Below are 26,462 nucleotides of genomic sequence, written 5' to 3' on the forward strand. Positions count from 1 at the left end.
TGATTCTTTAAAGATTTTAATATTGACAGATGTCAAATGATTAAAGCATTCTTTGGAAAGTTCACAACTGAATCATAAACAAATATCCAATAATGTAAATGGTGAGATGGTCTTTGTCAGACCTGGGCAGTAGGAGTTGGGTGATATGTAAAAAACCTAACCATTATAATGATGAATATTGTGATATGGTAACATTCATGAATTTTAGACCGTTTCTAGATAAAAGAAGTGGATGGAAATGATGTTAATCCCTGACAAGTCCTTCTATTACTGACTATAAGCAATGCCTCTCTATGAGGTACGATATTGGCAGGTCTTACACAACAGGAGATATTTAAGATAGAGCTACCTCAGTCCAGCAAAGTCTCCAACAGCTGACAGATCTCTATTATTTCACAGTAACCGTTATCATCACCCAACTACTGGGCAGATTATACAATATTTAGATGATTTAAAATACATGTGGTGGGTTTCATTTTACATGTCTTATCCAGTGGAAGTGGAACAATGTTTAAAACCCTTAACGTAAAAAACCCAAGCCACTGTAATCAAACTCACCCCAAGTATTTGGAAATTCAATGAAATACAACTTCTGCAAACCGTGTGTACTAGCTTCTGGGGTGAACAGAGTCTCTTCAAGGATGAAGGAACGATGGTGGTGACGTCGGGCAAATGAGTGGACGAGAGATGAGACTGGGACAGGGGTGGCGACCGGGTGGTGGTAAGTGGGTTTATCTAGCCTTTTGGAGCAGTGTATTGACGCAGAAGAGAGGAGATGGCACTGGAATCAGTAACCTCCTCGGGGAGAGAGCCCTCGATGTCTTTGATGGAAGGATCAGCTCCAGCGTTCAGCAGGAGCTCCACTATGTCGGCAAATTCGCATGCTGATGCTACGAAAAGAGAAAATATAGGACAAGTTAGGAGGAAAGGAATACAACAAATGGTGGCTCATTTTTTCTTTTGTGATATCACAAAGTCACAGTAGCGTGTAGTTTTGAGTGAAATGTTGACTTCTTGCACTGAAGGTGTTAAATATGTGGGTGAAGACTCTCAGTCGTCCAGGTGAAGTTACTGAAGGTGTGAAAACCAAAAAAGTTAAAGTGGCTGAAAAATGTCATAAATGAGACTTTGATGGAAAACTCTAGTTCATTTCAAATTGTTACTGAGTAAATCTGCGTCCCTCTTTGCTCTATAAACTGTATAATATTACATTTTGTATAGTTAATTAAAAGTCCAACTACAGGCCCGGGACTGCCACTGGACCTATGTTGTCCTCATACACTTAATTTCTGCCCGACTGGCAACTTGTGTCCCACTAAAAGGGTCTTCCCCCTCTCTGGACAGGGGGGAGGAGAGAGGAGGCTTGCACTTTCTTAACCCAGTTAGTGTGTCTCTGCTTTCCTGATGCACCTCTCACCCCTCTGGCACCCCCCTCCTCCCCCCCTCTCTTCCTCTGCTGTTCTGAGTGCTCTTCTCTGTCGGCATCAACCCCTCACTCCTTTTAAAGAGCAAACTCGGTGCTACGCCATGATTGCTGATGTCAGCTGCCGCGGTGACTGACAGAGGCCCTTTAACCTCCAGCTCTGGGCTGACGGGCTGAGAGAGAGTGTGTGTGTATGTGTGTGTGTGTGTGCACGCTTGAATTGTGTCTATGTGTAGTATCCACAGGAATCACTTACCTTTCAGCCAAATCAAACTAACAAATCTTGGCTTATTTTTTCAGCCATGTTTGCAGTCCTCCTCTTGTTGCTCTAAACAGTGTTTTATTTAGCCAGCAGTGTGTGTGTGTGTATGTGTGTGTGTGTGTGTGCACACGTGGCGGCGGGTGTCTCGCCTGGGCCTTGAGCTGTAAAAAGTGGCTGGATCTCAGGGGAGCCGTGGAGGAGTAGAACAATTTATAGTGAGCAGTAAACCCTCAATTAATCACTTGCCAGCCACTGTGGCCCTGTGCAAAGAGAGGTGGGAATGAATTTTCATTCTCTGCTATTTGTCTCTCGGAGTTCATCGCTTATGTTTATTAGTCATCTTTTTATGCCCCATCTTTGGGCCTTCCTCTGGTGAGTGCTTATGTGTGTTTGTGCGTGTGCAGATCTCCAGTGGGTGATGCGACATGCCCATTCTAACGCCACCAGGCTTGGGGAACAGATGGTGCAGCCACACACACACACACACACACACACACACAAATAAACAAACATACATAGGCTCATAGGACAGGGGAACCACCCCTCAGGGACATGCGTGCTGGGGCATGAGAGGGTCAGGGGAGTCTAAGGACCACTGCTGATTTCCTCTGGGAGGCCAGGGGATTATTACACACACACTCACACTAAAGGACATACACATATGCACCCACTGGATTCAACAGAGAGGAATGAGAGAAATGGGGGGAGAGAACAACTGTAGAAAGTAAAGATGAGGAATGTAAGAGAGAGAGAGAGAGAGAGAGAGAGAGAGAGAGAAAGAGAGAGAGAGAGAGAGAAAGGGGAGGGGGAAATGACAAATTTGAAATGAATCTGGGCAAACAGGGAGTGTGTACATAAAACAAGCTGCTGTGTATGAAGAGAGTGTGCATGCCAACAACTTAATGATGTCAGTGTACGATAAATGTGAAGAGTTTTGTTTGAAAATGAAATATCCGCCATTTGAAAAATAGACACACACTTACAAAAAGCTTTATAGCAGAAAAAAGTAAATTAATTCTGCCATTTTGAAAGTGAGTATACAACATTTTGGACTGCAGAGATTAATATGAGAGGCCTCCTTACCATAATGTAGCGCTGTCTGTCCTTCATTATCCTGTAAAAGGCAAAAACAAGTCTTTAATTCAACAGACCTGTGACTGGGGTAAAATTAAATACTCCAGAGTGCAAATTCTAAGAATAACATCAGAAATAAAACACACCATGCCAGCATTAGATTGAACTTCCCAAGAGTCAACACAAAAACTTTCAGCTGCCAGAATACCAATTACCTCCTAAGTGTGGGTGCCATGTTTTCATTGTACTGAAGGGGGATCATGAAAAGATGAGATATTGATTGGAGAAACACGTGACCTGCAAATCAAACCTTTCAACCTGCAGGTGACGTCCAGCTCTGATCAACCTAAAACGAGCTACTAGCTCCTTCCACCATATCTGATCACCTGAAATCAGACCAACATTCACTGTACTTGGTGGGATTAATCTGCTGGTTTGGTCTTTTCTTTTGATTTGTTGACAGTGAGAAGAATATAAAAAGATTTTCCTTTAAATTAATTAACCAGGAACGCTGTACTGTATGACCCTGACACACAAAAGCTCAGGGACAAAGGAGATAAGTGTCAGTGTCAGAGGGTGGTCTCTAGTGTATGTGCATCTCCACATGTGTCTGTGTGAACAGTAAAAATGATACTTGGGGTCAATAGCAGAGATATAATTCATGTAAGAACTGCTAACCTGGGGACATGGATGGGAATGTGGGGGTATGTGCTAAGACAACATTTGACAGGCATCCTCAAACAGGAGATTCAACTCTTAATCACTGCTCTACTCTGCCTTTTGCACCTCATAATGATGATAAATGGTCAAACTGTTGTCTCCAGTCTTAGAACAAGAGCAGCTTTTGGGCCAAGTACAACGGTTTCAAATGCTCAGCGCAGATTAAAAGCCAGTGGGCGCTGTGACATTTCCTTCTGTGCTGTAAAATGTCACTGCAGTGGAAATACTTCAAAATTACCAAAACTGTTACGGTGAAATTATTCATTAGTCTTTCCACATTTGCCCTTAAGAGCAGATCCTCTTGTGCACCTTCCTGTTTTGGTTACTTCCATGTCCTTCCTCTTCTGTGTCATCTCACCTCTCTTCCTCCAACCACACCTCCCTCATCTCTTTTCTTTCACTACCTCACCCACGATCACCTCTTTTTCCAGTGACTGCTCTCTTTTCTCTTCTTTCTCCTTTCATTACCACAGCCACCTTTCTCGCTCTTCTCCGTTCAGTCCTCTCTTCAATCTGAATCTCTTTACTTTCATCCCTCCTTCTCTTTGCCCTCTCCTCCTTCCCTCTCTGGCTGGGCCCAGTGCAGAGTGATCCTATTGTTGTCTCCCTCTCTCTCCCTCACTCTCAGGGCAGCACTTCAGGGACCTGCTGATTGGATTAGAGCTTTCTATTCCCTCTGGGTGGATCACAGAGCACAGATGTAAATCACCACCAGTGTGGGAAGTGTGCCATAGTTAACCCGAGACAACAATGCTGACTGCCTGCAAGTCAAAACGTAACCTGTGTTGTGCTACAGAAACTGTGCTCGTCTCTCATAGTGAGAAGAACTGTGTCAAAATTGACACGTCCAGATACATTGAACTGGTTGAAGGTAAGATTTGACAAACAGTAAAAAATCTGTCAAATTCTCAATTTATGGATTCTCTTCCATAAAACTCAAAGCCTCTAAACAATGGGACAGTGACAGGGGTTTATACAGAGGCTGGATTCAAGTAAAGTATATAGTGTATTCAAATAATTGAAGTGTGTGTCGATCTGCACTTGATTGCATTCATAGTAGAATTTTTGTCCCAAGTGTTTAGAAAGTAGTCTTTCTATTTTAGCATGTACGCAACCAGTTTGTGATTTGACTTGAATTTTTATTTCTAAAATTGATCTTACTGAAATACAGAAACTTGAATATATATTTTTTTAATAATACTTACATGAATTTAAGAACCCTAAAATAAACACATGCTGCAAAATAAGGTTTTTGAAATTCCACTTTTTGAATTTGACTATTAATGATTTCCTGAAATTAAATTCGCAAAAGGTTTTTCAAAGTTAGTAGACATTACAGTTAATGGTATTTATTGGTATTCAGGAACACAATTTTTCATTATTTTTTATTATTATTGCTTCCATAGTTTAAAACACATACAAGGGCAAGAATACGTGTCAGATAATTCAGATAGTTAGAGAGAAGAGAGACTAGAGCTAAAATAATTAATTAAATTATTGAATTAGCTTGCTAATTAATAATTTTAATGCAAAAATGTCCAACATACAAATGCTGAACTTTTTCAGGACATTTTTCTGATGACGATGATCCAAGAAAATAACTAATAATTATTGACAATAGTAAAAATAATCATTAGCTGCAGAGACAGCAAAAAGAGAATTCAAAAAGTGTTGTGTTGCGTGAAAGCACGTTGAGCAGGCCTGTGTTTGTGCAAAGCGTTTATGCTTCTTGCATGTTCAAGCAAGGGGTCACCGGCCTGTCCTCTCAGCATTCCCTAATGCCCCTGGATCCAGGACGGAGGCTTGATGGAATCACAGGAAATTGGATTGTCTTCCATTTGCTTTGGAAGCAGCCTGGAAGAGACACTCCTCAACCCTCCCCACCTTCCCGCCCCTCCACCTCCATACCTGCAGTCAGTTGCTGTAGCACCCCTCCTCCCTCCGTTGGTGCACCCCTGTTCCCATCCCATTATGAAGGCATGTCGCACAAAACCCCTGCTTTTACATGTCATCCAAAGTTTTCCCTTGCAGTGCAGAAATGCTGGCTGGATGTCAGCAGAGTGCTCAATAAAGCAGCTGCTTGCACAATACCAGCAGCAGAAATGCAGCACTGTGTAGTGTATCACCCTAATGGGGTGGAGCAATATGCTTAGGAGAAGCATGGATAGGGATTGGTCTATTAGTACAATTGCAGTTTTGCTGAATTTAAGTCACGCCAATCTATCATTTCTATCACACAAACGATGTGAAGCAAGATGGATGAAAGAGAAACAGATGAATCAAGCATCAAGGATATATGGCACAGTCTTGTTTCTTTAGCTATATCCCTTACCAGACTAAAAACTAATATTGTAACTAGTCTGAAATTGATCCAAAGAAAGAGAGAAACGGAGCCGCAGACCAAATGATTGTGTGTATTCATTGGTGTGCAAAGATACCCTCTGGTATATCAAAAGGAGATCGACTCCCTGAAGCTTTCTCCAAGTCAGATTATCATAAAATAGAGTGCGGGATTGTCCAGACTCAAACTCAGACTGAGGCCAACCAAATAAAACCCCTGCCTTTATGTCCGTTTATCTGCAGGTGAACACACAAAGGACTGTCATAGATGTTGTGTTCACAACGGGACAAGGACAGTCCATATGTTCAACCCAAGCTGTTTACACCAGTATTAAGTGGAGGCATCAAGGACATCTCAAAGGCAGAAACTTCACTCAGTCAGGGATGAAAATAGGATGCAGAGGTCAGAGGAGTCTGTGTCTGCTTGAAACTCGGTTTCAGTCCTTCTGCATTTCATTCTGTTTGTTGGTCTGGCAAATCCACCACCAGCTGTGGAGTGTTTATGTAGCCATCCCCATGGACAAGATGCCACACCTGAACATTTCCTAGTAATAAATTACTACTACAATCATTTTGAGACATTAGTATAATTACTGGACCCAACTAGACCTTAGCCAAGATGACTGCCAGTCATCACAGCTACGTTACAAAGCAGGAACAGGGTTTCAATCTCATAACATGAGCACAGATAGGGCTTCACGATGTCCCGATGTTTCTCTGAAGTTGCAGCCACTAAAGCTGAATGGTGAGTTGTCTTTAACTGAAGTTCCTCTAATGGACACTAGAAAACATTTAGTAGAAGCCTGTAAAGTTGAATAATGTTTAAAGGTGCCGTCTTTTCATCTTAAAAATAAAATCATGCGTTCAATGACTCTCTCACGTGCTTTTGTTTTACCTTACCGTTTTGCCACATCTAATTTTTCTCCTCACCATCACATACTTTTTTTCCCTGTCTAATATCTTATTCCTTTACTTTTCCATTTCTCAGTCATCTCTTCTTTTCTTTCTCATCTTTCTGTGTCTCACTAAACTTTCTTTGGGCTTTTCTTCGTCTCTTCCTTTCCCCGCCTCCCCCTTTTCTCCCTCCTGCTGCCCCTGACAGCAACATTAAACAAGTGGGGAAAAATGGACAAGCAATTATGATTTATGATCAATGCATGCAGCAGCTGCTGACTTTTATAATGACTATGGCCAGGGGAGGGAGAGCAGAGGAGAGAGGCGATGCATGTGTGTGTGTGTGGATCAGTCTCAAGGATTTGTGTTGGGAAGATGAGGGGTGAATCGATAAGCGACTGGGATCATTGGCATGCAGATTCTAGCAGATAGCATTATGATGAGCAGGTGCCATCAATCAGAAAGCAGAACACAAATCTGAGCAAGATGGATCCTGTAAAAAAACACTAGAGCAACTGAGGCACCAGTAACACCACAGACTAGTATTTCACTTTTATAAAGTTTATTATGGATTTCACAGATTTTACTACCACCTCTAAGATGTGTTAGATGTTTTTAGGGTTTTCTGTCTACTAGTTTTTAGGAGAGTAATAATCAGACAAGAACTAACCGATAATATAGTAAAAACAAAAAGGTTTCAGCACCAGTCTAAGTGCTTGGATCCCTAAAAAGCTTTCATCAAGTCTCTAACTGATTTTTTGGTGCACAAATTCTTGTATTTGTCACAAAGAAAACTGTACTGTAGGTTTCCTGAAAATCAAATCTAAAATCTAGTTCTAAAGCAGGCTGCAGCATTACAGTACCACTATTAGGAATAGACAAAGAAACTGACTACAGTCTACAGCATAAATACAAAAAGGGGTGTTTTTTTTTTGTTTTTTTTTTTTTTGAATAAAATGGTTTCATTGTTTTTAAAGAGGGATTTGCTGGTGCACACTGTATAACTAAATCTGCGTAGTCGTGTACTTTATCAGCAGGTGTAGTGTTTGTGAAGATGTGTGTGGGGATAAGATGTTACATATGTATGCACATTTGTTTTCCTGATGTTTCCCCATTTATTGTTTTGTGCGTGTTTATCCCCTGATGTCTGTGCAAGCACCAGGAAGGTCCCAGTGTTAACAGGATCAAGAGACCAGGGCCAGCCCTAATTAAACCTGGGTCTCCCCTCTCTGAGCAGGGAGAGGTAACCTTGCCACTCAGCATGTGAGCACTAACACCCACGGTCAAATTAGCAACAACAAACCCACTGCCCTTCACAGCTCCTCCTGAAGTGTCCTTCAGGGGCCCAGGTGATCCCCTTTTCCCTCACACCGGCCATCAGCAGTTTGGGAGGGAAGCCCTCATTGATTCAGAGCTGACAGGGGTCCTGGAACATGCCAGGGATTATATTTATTGTGTTAGTTGCTGCTGAGTTGGAGGAGGCCCAAAACATCAGTATATCCTAGAGGTAATGCATCTCAACACAACCCCTATAGATAAAAGGGCACCACTAATGTGAGCTAGTGTAAAAGTTTCTTTCTATTTATGACAAAAGAAGCCTCTCTCTTCTCCTCCAAGGCCCTCTTCGGGAACATCTTTTTTCCCCCGCCACACTTCCCTCCCCATGTTGTCAAGCTTGCTTGTTCCCGTGGGACACCTTAGCCTCCATTAAGGCCATCAGAGAGGAGGATAAGGTTGAAGCTGAAAATTAACATTGCCAGAGGTCCTGTCTGTCCTCCCGCAGCTCATCGATGATGTTTAAAAAGAAATATATGAAATAAATAAATACATAAAAGAATGTAATATGAAAATCAATGGTCCAGCAGTGGGGGCTGCAGCTGAGGCATTTGGAGTAAGGGACTCATAAAGCTGAGTACTGCGGGAGACTGATGGAAGGCAAAACACTTACTTTGTTTATTCTCTCTCCTCACCCCAGTCCCCTCCCCTCACTGTCTGTATCCAGCTCTCACTCTCTCACTCTCTTCTCCCCCCTCTGTCTGAAGCGGTCGAGGACAGCTTTAATGCTCCTGACAATTTATGTGGATGGTTAAGAACGATGGAAATCAAATAGTTGAGTGTAGGCAAGGCCGAGAGAGTGGCCAATAAGAAAGAAACAACAGCTGATGATGGCAAAGAGGACTGTTACCTGCTGGAATGGCTCTTTAGGCAGCACTATTACTGTCAAGTCACCGGCTCTTTTCTGAGTGCTTATATTATAGATTCATAACTGTATCTGTGTCCTTTAGGTCCTTTTAACACAGCGACAACAGCTTTCATTTCGCCAGGTCCAGCTAATGTGCAGCAAGTACTAAATATGAATGCTGCAGGAGCAGCTTGCATTGTGGTGTATAAAATGTCATGCGTGTGTTGTGTGTGTGTGTGTATTACACCTTTCTAAGGTGCTCTGACTTCTGACAGATTCTCCTCTATCCACTTAACAAGTGCTGCTGCTGAACAGCAATGGCAGCATCTGCAGGCAAAGATTTACCAAATGTCAAACATCCTCAGCTTCCCCAGCAGATAGATTTCCATCTTCTCTCATTTTAAACTAAAGATTTCTTTACTTTAGGAATTTTGTACTGCAAAAATAATAAAAATAACCATTAGTTGCAGTCCAATAAGTCCAATAAGCAAAATGACAAATAAGAAGTGTCTACTTTTAGCTGATTCAGTTAATTAAAACAAACATATAAAAGATGTTTAATCACAATAAGGTACACTGTATATTACGCAAGTTGAAGCAACTTGATTGTTGCTGATTGTTTGTAAAAACTACCTAAAACCAGAGATGTGAAAAGGAAAAATAGCATGACAGAAACAGTATCTCAAAATCATAAACAAATTAATGTAGTATAAAAGTTTATATCAGCCCGTGTTCATTATTTTGTACCTTTGTTTACTCTGCTCCACTCTCCCTCTATATTTTTTATTCTCTAATGTTATTCTTTTTTTTTTTTTTTATCTATTCCTATTCTTTACTTTCTCACCTTGCTGCCTTTTCTTTCTAAAAACCCCTATATATTCTGGAGGATAGGCTGCACAATTACACACATGCACACAAACACACATGCGCACACACACACACACACAATTATGACGAATCTTGGTGGATATTTGTTATGACTGGACTGACTGAGCCATTTGTTATAGGAGGCAGTGCTGGGAAAGGGGCGGGATACAAACGTGTAATAATGCCTCCACCAAAGAATTTCAATCAGCCACCGCGGTGTGTGTGTGTGTGTGCGTTTACCATTTCGATCACACAAGTTTTTGACACCACAGTAGAGGACATAGATGAGAGGGTTCAGTATTCTGTGTTACAACTGCAAACTAGGATTCACCAAAAAAACTCTAACAATGGCTACAATAGAGCTCCAACAGTTGTTCAAGACAGGAACCTGTGTATTTGTGTATATTTCACCCCATTCTCAGTGGAAAAACATCTTATTAAGCCTTTTATGTAAGTCAATTTATTTTATTTTATAATATATATCTTCAACTGTAAGATATTCACAGCTTTTCTATAACTTTCTCACACTGCAATCATTGAGGAAAAATCAAAAAGTTAACCACATATACACACATATATAACAATGATAATGATTACTAGCCCTGTTTGGATTCACCTCAATGAGTGAATAATCTTATAAAACACACTTTATATTTTAAATGTTTGTTAAAATGATAAAAACTAAATCGCCTTAAACATACAGTATCTTCAGCATTCAGTACGACAGTGTCTTATTGCTTATAAGCTGACAGTTACACCAATCCCTACAATTAGCTAATATCATACTTACATGTATACAAAACCAATATTCCTTCCTTCATATCAGAATGTATCAGTGAAGTTTTGAACGATTGGTGAATTCACAGTTGGACTTCATTATGTAGATAAATCAACTGTTTATCCGTTTACAAGTCCTCCCACACCACTCACTTCAATATCAAATCAATGGGCTCATACTCTGTGAGACTATGTCACAGGGCAGCCATATACACATTTATCTACAGATGTAGATAGAGTGGCAAGAAAAAGTATGTGAACGTTTTGGAATTTCATGGTTCATTAATTAGCCATAAAACAGGATCTGACATTCAACTAAGTCAAGAGTATTAACAAATATGATGTGCCTTTCTGAATTTGCTCTGCACAAGAAGAATACGCTTATGTGAGCCACGCCTCGCCAAAAGGAGCTTTCAGAGGATCTAAGATCAAGAATTGATGATTTACAAAAAGCTGGAAAGGGTTACAATACAAAGTGATGTCAAAAACTTTAGAAATTCACCAGTCTACAGTTAGACTAACAATCTACAAATGGAGACACTTTGGGACTGTGCCTACTCTACCAAGGAGTGGGTAGCCAGTTAAAATAACTCCAAGAGCACAACAAACACTCATCAATGAGGTAAAGAAACAACCCAGAGTGACAGCCAGAGATTTGAAGGTAACATTGAAACCGGCTAACATCTGTGTTCTTGAGTCTACAGTACATAAAACATTGAACTAGCAGGGTGTCTATGACAGGACACCATGAAGGAAGCTGCTGCTTATTAAAAAGAACATTGCTGAACGCCTGAAGTTTGCCCAAGAGCACATTGACCCTCAACAGCAGTTTTGAGGACAGACGAAACTACGATTGAACTATTTGGAAAGACATCCAAAGAATATGACGGAGCTAAAGCAGTACTGAATGGACTAAAATTTCTCCTGAACGATGTGCAGGTCTGATCCACAGCTACAGGAAGAGCCTGATTGAGGCTATTGCTGCCAAGGGAGTCAACCAGTAATTAATTCCACTACAATACTTTTTTTACTATCACTATGAGGTTTTTATGGTTGTTCTCTACAAAGACATTATATTTATTAATACTCTCGACTTAGATGAAGATCAGATCACATTTTATGACAAATTAATGCAGAAAATCATGAAATATCTAAAAGGTTCTCATACATTTTCTTGCCACTGTATTTCTCTCTCTCTGTTGCAAAGAAACTCAAAATAATAAACCACTCTGCCAGTCTCAAAGTCCCAGAACCACACACATACACACACACACACATACACACCTCTGATTTCCTTGCAGGCTTCACATGGAGACTATGTGCATGAGACTTGTTGTGTGCTCTCTAGCCACCAATTGTAGGGGGTCCAGTCAGATATTTATTACTATTGATTTAGCTGGTCCTGGCTGGAGACTTTTGTTCAGCCGGCTCGAGGCTCTGACCTCAATTAAGTTATGAATTTCTATCTGATAGACTGGGAGCGCTTGGGGCCTGCCGTGGCCGTGCTACCACGCTGGATTAATTAGAATTAGCGGTGCTGCGAGTCGCCCTCCCCTCCTCATGGATCATGTTGTTTTAATACAAAGTAGAGGCGGAGGCTGGGAGGGATGGAGTGAAGGGGACCGGAGCTTGGGGGGGGAGGGAGACTGATGAGGAGAGGGGAAAGAGAGACATGTAGATGAAAAAAAATGCAGGAATGACTCAAGTAAAAGCATGTGAGACAATGTTTCCTTCCTGTCATTGTGTTTGTGTTGCGTTAACCTGCATCCCACCTGTCCTTCCTCTTTGTCAGCCTAATCCTGTCTCTGTCACCTCCACTCTCAGTAATCACTCTAAGTCAGACATTGTGTACATGTACTTTGGGCCATTTCTGACCTTTGTTGTGGTCTGCGGCATCTCTTAACAAAAAACCCTGACTTCTTAACTCCAGTTGTCCAGGAATAAACATGTGCTTTCTATGAATGCATATTTCTATAACAACACAAAAGCTTGTTGGGAGGGTTAGAGGGGGGGTTTAGGATTTCCACCTGAAAAACAAAAGTTGGTGCGCGGGTTGAGGCTTAGCTGACGGTGTGGGATTACAGTGTCTGGATGGAGAATGACCACAGGGAGAGTGGACACACACACACACACACACACACACACTGGACTAATAAAACAACACTAAACAACCTTTAGTTATACAAAAAGTAGAACAGAAAAAGAACCTAAAACCATGAGAGGGCCCTCGTTTCTCAATGAATTAAATCTATGTCAATGTCTCAATGAATGAATTTGATATTTTGAACACTTTGCCTTCATTGGGCAGTTTACAATAGAGCACAATGGGACAAGGTGAGAAGGAGGGTACTAGATTATTCCAACGTATTATTATTTCTTTTTGAACTGTTAATGACGTTGATACCTCAATTTGCGACATATCTTGTTTTGTTTTGGTTTAATTACTATAGTAAACTAGTACAACAGTAACTAGAATACAAATAATATAACAGAATACTAAGTAAGTACAACTTAACAGAGTTAGTAGACTTAATTGCATGTAGAACAATACTATATAGTCCTGATCTTGTTTCTATTGTTGTCATTGGTGTCCACACAGGCCACCAACCTTTATCAAGATGCATCAAGACATCTAATGTGAGACATCAAATATTAGTAAATAATAAATAAAACCATTCACCAATATCTCCTGTAGAGTCATTCTACCTTCAGTCAGTAACTTGTAATAAATGCTATTTAATAATTATACTGAACACCTAAAACTGAAGAATTGTTCTAACAAAATGTTCCAAACTTCTTATTTTTTTATCTTAAAATGAAGCAGCCACAGAGGAACTCTCTTGAATACTATTAGCAAAGTTAATTAGACTGGCGTTCACTCTTGACCTCCGAAAAGTCCTTACAAAAGTGGTAGAAATTTAATGACACGTCAAACTCAATTGTTAGTCAGATGAAAAAAAAGTACTGAAGTTTCCCAAATCCCAAGTCCTACTAGTGATATCTTCCTATGGTTGTACTGTTTAAACGAAGCTTTGCACTTGTTGGATTTGATTTCACTCATGTGATGATGAAGGGCCCCAGGGTAATTTCTCATTAACACTTGTAAACACAGTTTAGTACATGCAATTTAACAGTTTAAGCCTCAATTTCCAATAATTGATTAACATTCAGTGAGGTTTTATTGTCATTTTTCTCACAGTTTGTGCTACCTGCCACACTGTCTCTGGTTGTTATGGCCCATGTAAGCAGTGAGGATAGGAAGATGGGAAGAGGAGGTTAACGGTGCCAACATCAGGATCTGATCTACAGTTAGCAGGTGGCAGAGCTGTGATCTGTGTATTCAAACACACGCCACACCTATTGTAGTCCCTAAACGACTTCATCAAGGATTAACTATCTAACGAGGTCCTAATGCAGGTTACTAGGGTTTGGGAACAATTCGCTAAAACAATCAGTTGATTAATTTCAAACCATTTTCCTCCTCTGCCAAGCAAATAATAATACTTTTTGTTTTAACTCGCAAGTCCCCCTCCCCTTTTTAATCAACAAATTAAGCATAAATCATGTTTGATCTTTATTTACTGGTTGCTCGGCAGTTGGTAGAGGTCAAGAGAGATTACTGGCGCTCTAATAGCCTGCAAACCCAAACATTCCTCTGTTCCTCTCATGAACACACACACACACTAACCTCACATGCTCTTCATTTTGTGTGACAGGAGCTTTGGGCAAATACAATGGTTACTTTCCCTCCCTTCTTTTCCTCCTTCATTACTCCCCTCATTGATTTGGCTCCAAGAAAAAAAGTACAAAAGGATGTTCGAGCAAGTTCTAATGAGAAGCATATCGTTCTGTAAGCTTTACATAGTGAGATAATTTGGCATTGAGACAGAGTGGTATGATTTAGCTGACAATATTTTTCTCTCAGCCACCTCTTTGCCACCTCATAAATCTGCTACCAGTAACTCTGCTTCAGAGGTCCACTTTCTTTAATATTCAGGCTTCTCCACAGCCGATTTCCTCTGACACCTGAGAGACAGGCAGGTGGAAAGGTCCTCATGGCCTGAATGCATGAATTAAGGTGAAGTCTGTTCTCTCACTGGCTACAAAATCTTGCCTCTAAAAAATCATTTTAGCTTTTCAATCTATTGTGTGCACATATTTGCCCCATAAGGCACAATTTCAAGCATAATGTGCAAATCGTTAAAAACACTCATTACTCATCACATTACGTCTTTCTGCGTGTTCCAATTTGAGAAAAAAAAAGTGTGCAGAAAATAAATTAAAAGTCAGCTCAATTTCAGCTATTCAAAAGATTGACATGATTTATGTTTAGCAGCCAAACATACTTTGCTGAAAACCCCTGGCACCTGGTGAAATCAGTTTATATTTTAATGATAGATACATGACTATAAATACGCTACATCTTACAAAAGCCCCTGTCTATACATCAATCCTCCTGGACTGTCATTATCTTGATATGGCTCTAAATCATCAGTGAAGTGTTTCATAGTTATCCCACTGTTAAGTCACTTATGAACCGCTCGCCACAAATCCACCCCCTCCCTGCTGCATTCAAAACAAAAGAGGGCACGCATGACCACAAAACAGAAAGTCATTTGTGAAATGTCCTGATTATGTGGGTTGTGCAACGTGAAACAATTTGCCTGATTACTTCCAATTGATTCGGCCTTACAGTTAAAGCCTCCGTGTGCATCTGTGGGCCCGGTAAACTGCACTTGTGTCGTGCCACTGGGCAGTGAAGAGGAGTAATTTCTACATTGTGCAGCTGAGCCAGCTTACCGCCAAAGCTAAAGCCTCCTCGATGCAGCTAAACCTTGGTGAGGCTAAACAGCGGGCTAGCTACCAGCTAACTCGGTCTGCTAAAACCCTGGGGGATTTGTCTGTGGCACAAAGTGAATTAAAGGTGACCTTCTGGAAGGGATAGCGAGAGAAAAGAGAAGGGCAATAGGGATGCTGGAGATGTCACTGTTTGGCTTGGGTCTGCATGTGTGCAGAACAGTGCTACAGGAATCGTAAGGCTCCTGCCAAGTTCGCTTCACCTCTACCCGTATTTATTCTGTTTCCAACATTGATATCCGCTGCTAATCCACAACCAAACACTCAGTGTTGAGGAGTGTGATGCAAATGGTGTGTGATGCAAATGCATGAAAATTACCTTCCACCAAAAATAAATAAATAAATAACTTCCCTATAGGTCTCAAATGAAGTGTTTTATACAAATATAGAAAGGTATGGTTCAAATTTAATAGAGACCTGAAGCTCTGCTCTGGTTCTGCACAGCATATTTTTTCAAACCAGGTTTTTTTTTTTTCCGTTAAACTTCTTGGATAATACCGAGGTTTTCTGAATTTCTATAGTCAGTAGATTTAAGTGAACTATTTCGTCGTTATACAATTTCAGAACAAGAGTAGTACAAAAGTTTTAAAATACATATTTACTTAACTACTGAATGAAGTTTTAGGTACAATCTGACAACAGCACCAACTGTCTGTCAAACTTTAAACAGTAATCACATGTTAACAGTCAGCCCTGGATGGACGAGTATGTTTTAGAAAAGAAAAAAAACAAACAGTGAGTCAGAGACAGATGTGCAGCTCACCTGTCCGTTGATGTCTGCTTTGTGCTGCAGTAGTAAAGACACCAACTCCTTGTGTCCTCTGTCACAGGCCCAGTGCAGGAGAGCCCGACCCTGTGAAATGCATGGACCTTGATATTACTCGTAACAAGTGTTCCTACATTAAGTAAAAGTAAGTAAAAGTAAGTAAAAGTAGCATTGCATGTTAATACTCCAGTACAGTACACGTACCTCAAAACTGTAGATTGTAGAAAGATGTAAAAAACATACGTTTAGTATGGCATGTTGTTCAGCTGTTATATCAAATATATGCAGGGCACTCTGCCTCTCACTCTTAAATCTCCTGTGCCTCAACGCTAACCAGAACTCTAACAGTTTCTTTGCTTCCAGACAAAATAAATTATGCACGACTATTCAGAACTTGGAGCCTCTGGATCTCAGTTCTATAATGACCCGCGGACAGAGTGACAGGATATGTGGATTGCTGTGTGTGGGTGTGTATTCATGTGTATGTGTGCCAGGGGGAAAAGTAGGTGGTTCGGGCACAGACTAAGGGCTCCAGGACAAATCACAGAAACCTGCATACAGTTTGCAACACTTGATTGATGGGACACAAAACAAGAGCAGCCCCCTACCCTATTCCACACAGACACACACATAATCTGCACACACATGTACACACCATCCTCTCTCTAGGTCTAAGATCCTTGTTCTAATAAAACCACACAAGCTCATTTTTCAGTGAGGCCAATTAGGTAAAGCAAACTCTCCAAGTCCAATTCTGTTGCTTAAATCATATTGATCACCGTGGCTGCATGTTAAAATGGATACTTATGAGCCAGGCCAGAATACCAATACGTTACTCTCTCTCTCGCTCTCTTTCTCTCTCTCGTTCCTTCCTGCTCTCTTGCAGGTGTGTTGCCGCTAACTGCTGGCCACATTTTAACCAAAGTTTACTGCTTCCAAAAGGAAACTGCACAAACCCAATACGAGGTGGATTTCAATGGTATTACTGTGATTAATAAGGCTGAACATGTCAAATGGAATAAGTGCAACATCCAAAGTTGGGAACACATAATTTAGAGCAGTCGGAGTTGTTAAGAGTATTTAGAAGAAAGGGCATTCGAGAGGTCTCTTCTCATCAGAGCTGAAACAGACATATGGAGGAAGGTAAACCACTGGTAATGAATGTTAAGTACTCTCTACTCAAAGTAAAAGCCTCTCTTCTCTTCATTTGAAGAGTTAGGCCAACTTCTGCGGACTGTCAGAGAAAGAAACACAGCTATAATAAAAGACTACCAGTGACTATCAACAGTGAAGAAGGCTACTCTCCAAACACACTGTACATGAATGCAAGATATATTTACACCTCACTGTTTCTTCCACCTCTTTTGTTTTATCCATCTCAAGCCATCTCTCTGGCTCTGTTTCAAGACAAACACTTGCGGTTTTGTATGTCTGAGTGACAAACAATACGTCCGCAATGTAGGAAAGTATGCAAAAAAGTATGAACACATCCACATCTGAAGACTGCTAACATGCAGTTTAATACACCAACTATATCTTATATCGCACCTTGAATGTCTCATTTTACATATTGAAAAGAGGATTAAAAATTGAAAAAGACAAGTCGGTCCTTTAGACTTTGTAGGTACATTTTACTGACACATCTCCAACTGTGGAGAAGCTGGAAGAGCTGGTTTGTCATCTGGCAACGATCAGCAAATATGAAACTGCTCTAGCAAGTAGCATACTTGTAATATATATCTTTAGTTTAATCCGCTGAAGCACAGTCAAATAATGTAGCACTAGATTTATTATTCCCAATAAAAACAAACTAAAAATAGACTTAAATAATGATGTATGTATTTTTATTACATTAGAAATGGTCAGTGAAGTGTTTTATTGTTTTATTTTGGGAGGCAATAAAAATTGAACATCTATTTCCTTTTTATCCAAACAATGCACAGTGTGGTCAGGCCTTCCACAGGTGATTAGGACTTAAACATTTTACACAAAAAATAATCTGACATTGCCACTTGTCTTCTTTTTCCCACAGTAATGACCTTATCATAAAGAAGTGGAATTTATACAAGTGGAATTTACATGAATGATGGGATCAGTTCATTAACCTAGCAGGTCCTACTCTCCTTCTCAAAGTCTTTCACACTCAATCTAAACAGTTTTTTTTATATAAATGGGCAACATAGACCCATGGTGTCTACTGGGACAGCACCTCTTTCTGTCTTTCTCTCCCTAAGCTGCAGAACCACATCAGGCATCTTGATGTGAAACTTCACCACTGCCCTCTGCTGTTAAGCCAGGTGCACTGCTAGTGAACAGGCGACAACAATGGCAGTGGACAGACAAAGCTTTCTCTGCTGCCGTGGGCCCTCGACCATCTGGCCTTTGACTGTGAACCCACCAGCCAACTGCCTACTTATCTGAAGAATGGCTGTGGAGAAACTGAGGCAGGGGATGAGCCATTTGGACTGGCTGATAATGAATCACGGACAGATGAATAGATATAAGGGTCAGTCCAGAAAACACCTCGCGATGGTAATAGCTGTTCACACAATTTATGCATCTCAGCCTGAGTAGTGGTTTCTGTGTGCTTGTGGCTTCAGATCATCAAAATCATTATGTAATAAATGCAAAAAACAGCTGCATGCACCGTTGCTGAATGACTTGCATTGTTCATGATACGATTTTTTTTTTGCCTGCCCTCATGCACTGGGGGTCACAGCCCAGGTCACCTTGCAGCTGGTAGGAAATTAGTCACTGCCAAATGACACTTCGGCAAGGTAAATGCTTTCTGCTGTGGGGTCTGAATATGAATTCTGTGGTGAAAGGTTGATTTCCCTACTCTGTTTCTGCCCCCTGTTGCCTACATTACCATAAATATAGTACAGTGTTGTCATGGTAATAATCTATTCAAGTAGTACTATAAATTGCAACTGTCACATACCAGCAGTACAGTTTCACTTGACATATTTCTAGGCTCTGCGTTTTGTAGTTACCTCTTCGTCTTTAGTATTGACGTCCACTTTCTGGGAGCTGATGGCCTTGCTGATGTGGTCGATGTTATTTTCTCTGCAGTAGTCAAAGATGTTCTTATCCTCTTCCCTGAGAGTGATGCAAAAATAGAAAAAAAAAAAAGAAAAAGAAAGGAAAAAAATACAGTTAAATTTATTTTTGGATCATCAGGAGTTGACCTTGATTTGGTTTTACTTGGCAAAATATCTACAGTCTGTGGGACATTTCTTCCACAACACAATTGGCTAAAGAAGAATTGTATTTGTGATGCTCACAGCTTTGAAAAATTAGATTTTAATAAATGAGCAGCAATATTTCTTTGTCAAATTCAAATGCTGAATAACTACATTTTATAGAAGAAATACTCCCTATTAAAACCATCAATAGCAGATTTATTCTATTATCCAGATGTGTTAAAAATATTAGTAGTAATTTTGCAATGCTGCTGGCACCAGGAGCCAAATTTGATTAATCCCTAAACCAGTGGAGAAAATGTGTGTTTTTGTGATTTGGGGTAAATTGACCCTTTAACTGATTTGTGCGTCTATGTTATCTAGAATAGCAAATACTATGTTACACCGGTATTTAGTGATTAAAACACACAGATATAACATAATTCAGACATAACTACTTTCACACCGCACACAAGCAGCAGCCACACGTGCCTCGTCCCTTGGGAACACTGGCATACGACACACCCACACACAGCGGCACCATCCCACCTCTGATTATATCTCTGTGTCTCTAATCACCTCCTGGCATTGGGGACAGGAGTGAGAGCTGGGAGGGAGGAAGGATGCAGTGGTAGTGGAGGGCTGCTGGGTGAGGGGAGAGAAAGGGCGAAATCTCATTTAGAGCTTTACGCCTTTCCTTGCCGCTTACCAATGCCGGCCATTCACATAATTGAATTTAGTGCTCTATTGTGTGACAGGAACCCCACATACCCGCTGCTTTGCCACTCCCACGCACTAAGTCAGTCGTCCCCAAGGCCAAATCCCCCAGTTCCTGTCTGTGATGCCTGCTAGATCTGCTGCAGTGGGTCTTACAAGCCTCACAGCACACGCCTGGCTCCACCTAAACAACATTGACTGGGGATGTGGTTTACTTTGGTGGAGAGAACACGGTCACAGTGAGGGGTTCAATGACATCACTGTGCCAATCATCTACTATTTTGATGTGACTGAGGTTATAAAACTTAGAAAGGGAAGTCCTAAACGGGCTGTCATCGTGCTTCATACCGTCAAAAAGCAACCAACCAAAAGAACCATGGCAAATCAGATATCTGCCATGTTTCCCAAACGTTTTTATCTTAATATTTATTACCACTATTTAAATTTTCAAGTTAATTAAACTAAAAGAAACAGGTCTGCATTTGTTTCTTCACACAACCAGTCCCAGTGACCCCCAGTGTTCTACAATGTAAGGCCTTACTCCAAGCACAGCTGAATCAGCTACATCCCCAGTTACAAAACTGACACAAGCTGCAGACAAAGTTTTATCTGGTGTTTGTACTTTAATGAACTGCTGTACTTCCCTTTCTTCATCGTTTTATCTACATGCTTTTCTCTTTCCTCGAGTCCTCGTTCCCCCCGCCTCCCTCTCCATGGTGTCTCCTCATCAATCTGTGATGAATTATGAATAACTCATTACACTTTTTATCACAGCCAGGTTATGTATGAGCACATTCATTTACATATTCCTGATTACCAGCGCTATGTTTATTCATGAATCTTCATGCTGGGCCACACCCACATGCTTGTCTGATGGCCGTGGTGACCCCAAGTGTCCCTGATGTGTGGCCGTCATCCGTCTCCCCCGGCAACTAATCAATAGGCCAGCTCATCAGTCTTTCGCCGATGGTCAGACAAGGCTGGCCTGATGAGCACGTGACACATGCTCACTTATATAAAGCACAAGTCCGCACACACACACACCAGAGTATGAACTGTAAGATTATATAATGTACACCATCACTAAAATAAGCTCGCATACAAATATACACACACACAACTAACACCTGCATGTACTGCAGGTACTGAGAGCACACATGAAGCAACACAGACGCAGAGGGTATAAACAAACAAATGATTAATGTGGGTCCCATTAACGACATGACATCAACAATACTGCAGTGCATGCTGGGAAGGTCACAGGCTACTCTGTCATCACAACAGCTGGGTGAACAAAGTATTTTGTATGTGTGTGAATGTGTGTAAGAGCATTGTGAGCTCACATGTGTGTCCGGCCTGGTGTACTGGCAGATATGTCCTTCATCCATCAGGCTAAACTGGCCACAGTGGTGGAGAACACTCATCTACCTGGCCTGAGCTTCACTGATCACCATCACAGCCACACCATCCATCTCACCCACACACCCACACACACACACACAATCTGTCATCACATCCCCTACAGCATCCCGGTCTGGACTCTCAACATGGCTGAACTCCATGGAAGTACGAGAAACAATGAGAACTCAAATAACTCAGCCTTGGCTTCTATCTACGTGTCCAGACAACAAAGCCTCCAGTGTTTATCAGAATCCTTTTTCAAGGTAAGTGAGAGAATTACAAATGTAGCATTCAAAGTGTCCTCAATCACACACTGATCAGCTCGGTAGCACAGGGATATTGCTAATCAATCCCACTTTTGTCAATACACACCCACACACACACACACACACACACACACACACACACAGTCTGAAATCGAGATGAGCAGTGAGCAATGCAATTAACTCTCTATCTGGTTAACAGGTGCTTAGCTGTTTAATATGGAGTTGGTCTGTGTGCATGTGTGAGAGAAAGGAAATTGAAATGCAGCAGAGCAGTGACTGTGACAGTTCTGGCAGGTTCTGCTTGGATTCGGATGCAATTGCATCGACATATAGCTGTGAGTGTATGTTTAGCCATGCCCACATGTGCATAGGTGTGTGGATGTGCCATGTTAATTACTTCCTCTTCCTGGTTTTTCCTTGGGGCATTGTTGCTACTGGATATCACCAAGAGGAGAATAATTCTGGGAAACCTGCTGTACCTGACTCTCTCAGCTGCACCCGGCACATCTTCATCACCCTCCTCCCTACTAGCCCCCTGAATCCTAACGTAATTAAAAAAGGGGATACTCTTCTCAAGACTGTGCATACTAATCACAAACAGCCATTTAGGAGCAAAACCTGCAGGATTTACACATCTCATTTTCATCTCCAAAAGAGCTCTTTTTTTATTGAAATGAAGATGAGCTTTTTAAGCTTGAGTAAGTCTGCCAGGCAGAGGTAAATGGAGAATATATTTCATTAACATAATCAGAACTGTATGACGTCTCCGGGCCCTAACTGCAGTTACCGTTGTTATTGAATATATTCAAATAAAGCTTTAAGGGTAGTGGTTAATAATATCAGACTCTGATTTGGCTGAAGCATTAAATAAATGGTGATTCACAAGCAGAGGAAAAGGTAAGTCTCGTGATTTGGGAATGGTTTAGCATCTAAAAATATATGTGGATAAGATTCTAGTCTTTCCCTGTGTACTCTATAAAACATAAGTGTGGATGTCTGAATGTGTGCGAGTTTGTGCTACTTCTTGTGAAAATACCTGATCGTCTCCTCTTGATACAGAGAGCTGACTGCTGCCCCTCCAAAGCCTGTTCTTCTTTCTGCTCCTCGTCTTTCCTGTCAAATGAAAACAGTCACATATTAAAGAACAATATCCACTATAACCAAACTTAAATGTGATATTTGTAATATAGATGTCACTATTAAACTACTTCTTCAGTGATAGATATCATCAAACACCAACCTAGTCAAGTTTGGCTAGATTTTGCAGCTTGTGTTGCTGTATGGAGTCCATACACCTATAGTCTTTACAAATCCAATGCATTCCAGAGATGTTCTAAATGTGTAATTGTCCAACACAAGCCTCTGTAGCTTTAGACATGACCTCATTGGTAATAAATGACCAACTACAAGCATGGGAACAATATAAAATATATTGCGTCTTAATTTGTGACTCTTGTTAATCTCCTGTGTTTTCATGGAATTCCTTATTACATTCTGTTCAGCCAAGACTTTATTACCCAGCCTTATTCTTCACTGACCAACCTTGACTCACAAAAGAACCCACACAAATCTGATTTTAGAAAATGGGGAAAGTGGAGGAGAACATGACAAGCGAAGCAAAACAACTGTGCATGCACTTTTGGGACAACCTAATTCACTTCAGAAACTCAGAATATTCGCTGATGCACTGGCCCTGCTCCTCTGCAGTATAATGTAATAAAAAGCCAGTGTCTACTCAACAATTGAGATAGGAACAGAGGTCAAATTCTGGCTATTATTCTCTGCTTCTCTGTCTATGCACACCGACTTGCACCATTTTAACTGTGCTTACAAAAGAATAGCTGCCGCCGTGCTATTGCACTTTGTTAACTCTAATACAATCAGCTTCTTTTCAAGGGGCATTTGTGCATTTGCTGTTCTGTCTGCTGGGCTCTCTCTCTTGGCATTGTGCAGTTGCCCCACAGCATGGTGGAAAAGAAAAGAATGTGTCATGATTGGGTATGCGGTTGACAGTGACACCATTAAAATGGCATTAATAGGGAAGGAGAGCAAAGAAAGGGCAGGAATATGGGCAATAAAAGAGAGATGAGGTTGAAAAAGAAAACAATCAGGTAGTATACATGGAGAACAATGAGAAAAGAGGAAAAGGAGCAGTGCTGAAGAAGCGAGTGAAGCCAGAGGAAGAGCAGATAATGTAAAGAACAATGACACACTACAATATGACCCATGACAAGCTTTTTAAGGTACACATAAATACGTTCCTTTGTGTTTCAGCTCAAGTGCAAAAAAACAAGCTGTGCTTGTACAGTATTACATGCCCTTGCTTAGATAATTAATTACACTTGTGTAGGAAATCTACATATCTATGTAGAGGTTTATCTTGTGTGAATATCTGCACTCTCACATGTAAAGCTTTTACATAAGTATTTTTTGTGTCGTTATTGTAAAAACCTTTTAAATATCACAAAACTATGAGTGTCAGGCCATTAAGCTTTATCACGCTTACAAATGTAATCTACAAATAAATACTTTCACACCTAATCTTCATCGTTCATCAGGTTCTGAGCATCCTTTGAGAATGGTGCATTGACACTTTTTAGAGTGATTCTCGTTTATAATTATGCACAGCCATTGGCTTGTCTTACACATACCATTTCCATAGTTTTATATTAATAATAATCATCTTCTTCCCACCAAAATACATTATACAAAGTAGCTGGTGTTACTAAATGTTTATTGTGTTGCCCCATAAGGCAGTTTGTCCATGGCAACAAAGTCTCCTGACACTGTTGGATGACAACACAGAGGTGTGTGGAGATGTAAACAGACTCTCTTATGTCATTGTACCCACAGGAACATCTCAACTGCCACACTATGACAGTTTTTTTTGCATTATTCATATCTCAAAAAGTCAGCTATTGAAAAAGACTATGTAATCTTCATGCTACACATACAGAATAAAAAAAAGCATCAGAATGCCTAGGACAAAATGACACTGTGACAGTGACCTCTTCTGGCAAAACACTCCACTGCATCCTAAATGACATAAGATGTTCTATGTATTGTGATTATTTTCTTCTCACTTTCTCACATTGAGCAGTGCTGAGTCAAATACTCCTTGTAAGTATTTAATATCAATGTAAAGTCTCATTTAAATAAAACATGAAGTACCAAGTTAATGAATGTGACACACAAGCAGGTATTACTAATAGTGGAAGTCTGGAGTTTTTTTACACAGCACTTTCTGATTTGATGAAATAGCGACTGTTAAGAACATCAGATTGAGGTCAACACATAGAGTAAATATATCATGTGACCAAGTTAAAACAAAAATTTATTTTGAATGAAGCTCTCCCTTGCTAATCTTAAAACAGGTGTGTTCATATATTTGGATACATTTTTCAATATCTATAGGCTATGAGATTGAGGAGTATATAAAATAGTTTAGGCTATATATATATATATATATATGTTAGTGAACTATACAATTAAGTTTAGATGTAAAACCCAACTTTCACCTCTCTATGATTACCTTTGTGCAGCCTTCAGGGTCTAACACATTGACCAAAGAAATGTACTCCTGCATTGCCTGTTCTGGATCCATGTCTCCAAGCTGCTTCCAGGCCTGCCTGTAATGATATAAAAATTCTCATTTATAGTTGAATTTATAGTTGAACATTACTGTACTTGATAATGATAAAATGACTAAAATGCTTTATTTTTTTTATGCAGGTTTAACATACACTCACTAGCCACTTTATTAGGTACATCTGAATAATCTAGTGCTGTCCAATACAGCAGCTCTGTTGTGTTCTGTTTTACAAGGTTATAATTTTCCAGTCTTCCAGGTTATAATTCTATATTGTTTATGAGTGGTAGTGGATTATAGTAAGGTATTTCTAATTTTTTGGCCACTCCAAAATTTTGCTATTTGTTGAAACCCCATCACCAAGTTAAGGCAACATACCATTTCCTCTGACCTTCGAAATCAAAGAAGCCAGGCTTTGGTGTATTGCACTTTCCCACTTTTGCCTGTGAACAAGAGTGCATATTACTCAGCAGATTTAGGGTAAACAAAATCTAATAACACCAACTTGAAACATACAACTCTTGGCCTCAGTCATTAAGATTTGTGAGTATTCACTATATGTTTTTTTTCATCTGAAGCAACACAGCCCGGCAGTCCAGGTTAAATATGCCATTTAACTCCATCGGACACTCACCTGTTTGTAGCGAGCGTACAGGTACAACAGTTGGTCCCTGCTGGCTGTCTGAACCAGATCTCGTACACGGTCGGCTGCAGACTCAAACTCCCGCTCCAGGTCCTCGCCCTCCAACCGGTCCCCCATTTCCATGGCGCTACAATCGAATTTAGTCAAACCTAGGTCCGAGTCGGAGTCTGAGCCTGCGCCACCGAGCGGCTCCCCTGTGTCGGGCCGGGCAGGGTCCGTACCTGAGCCAGTCGCAGTGTCCGGAGAGGACGACGGCGACCCAGAAGCCATTGTTGTTATTGTTCGTAGCGAAGCGTCAGACAAGACAAACACCGAAGACTCGTGTGAGAAATCAAACGGACAGTAGTTGACTGATAACCTGTAGCCACTTGGTAAATATATGTAACGTATTTCGAGGAAGCGATTTCGTTTCTTTAAGCTGTTATCGTTGGGAATCCGTTACAGACGGATTTGTTTGTCCCGTAGGTCCGTCTGGTACTGTCAACTAAAAGCACCGACTACC

The 26,462-nt window shown here is 40.7% G+C and overlaps 1 protein-coding gene across 1 annotated transcript; it reads right to left on the bottom strand.

Annotated features, from left to right (window-relative positions):
• Positions 1-26,438, bottom strand: acbd6 (acyl-CoA binding domain containing 6). The gene is made up of 8 exons (XM_026345154.1): positions 25,952-26,438; positions 25,696-25,760; positions 25,261-25,357; positions 22,765-22,841; positions 19,156-19,261; positions 16,160-16,249; positions 2,769-2,799; positions 1-890 (listed from the first exon to the last, which is right to left on the bottom strand). The coding sequence occupies exons 1-8, from the start codon at positions 26,228-26,230 to the stop codon at positions 736-738; spliced, it is 900 nt and encodes a 299-aa protein (XP_026200939.1). The 5' UTR covers positions 26,231-26,438; the 3' UTR covers positions 1-735.
• Positions 26,439-26,462: the final 24 nt, after the last annotated feature.

Source organism: Anabas testudineus, chromosome 4 (assembly GCF_900324465.2).
Source record: "Anabas testudineus chromosome 4, fAnaTes1.2, whole genome shotgun sequence".
NCBI classification, from domain to species: Eukaryota; Metazoa; Chordata; class Actinopteri; order Anabantiformes; family Anabantidae; genus Anabas; species Anabas testudineus.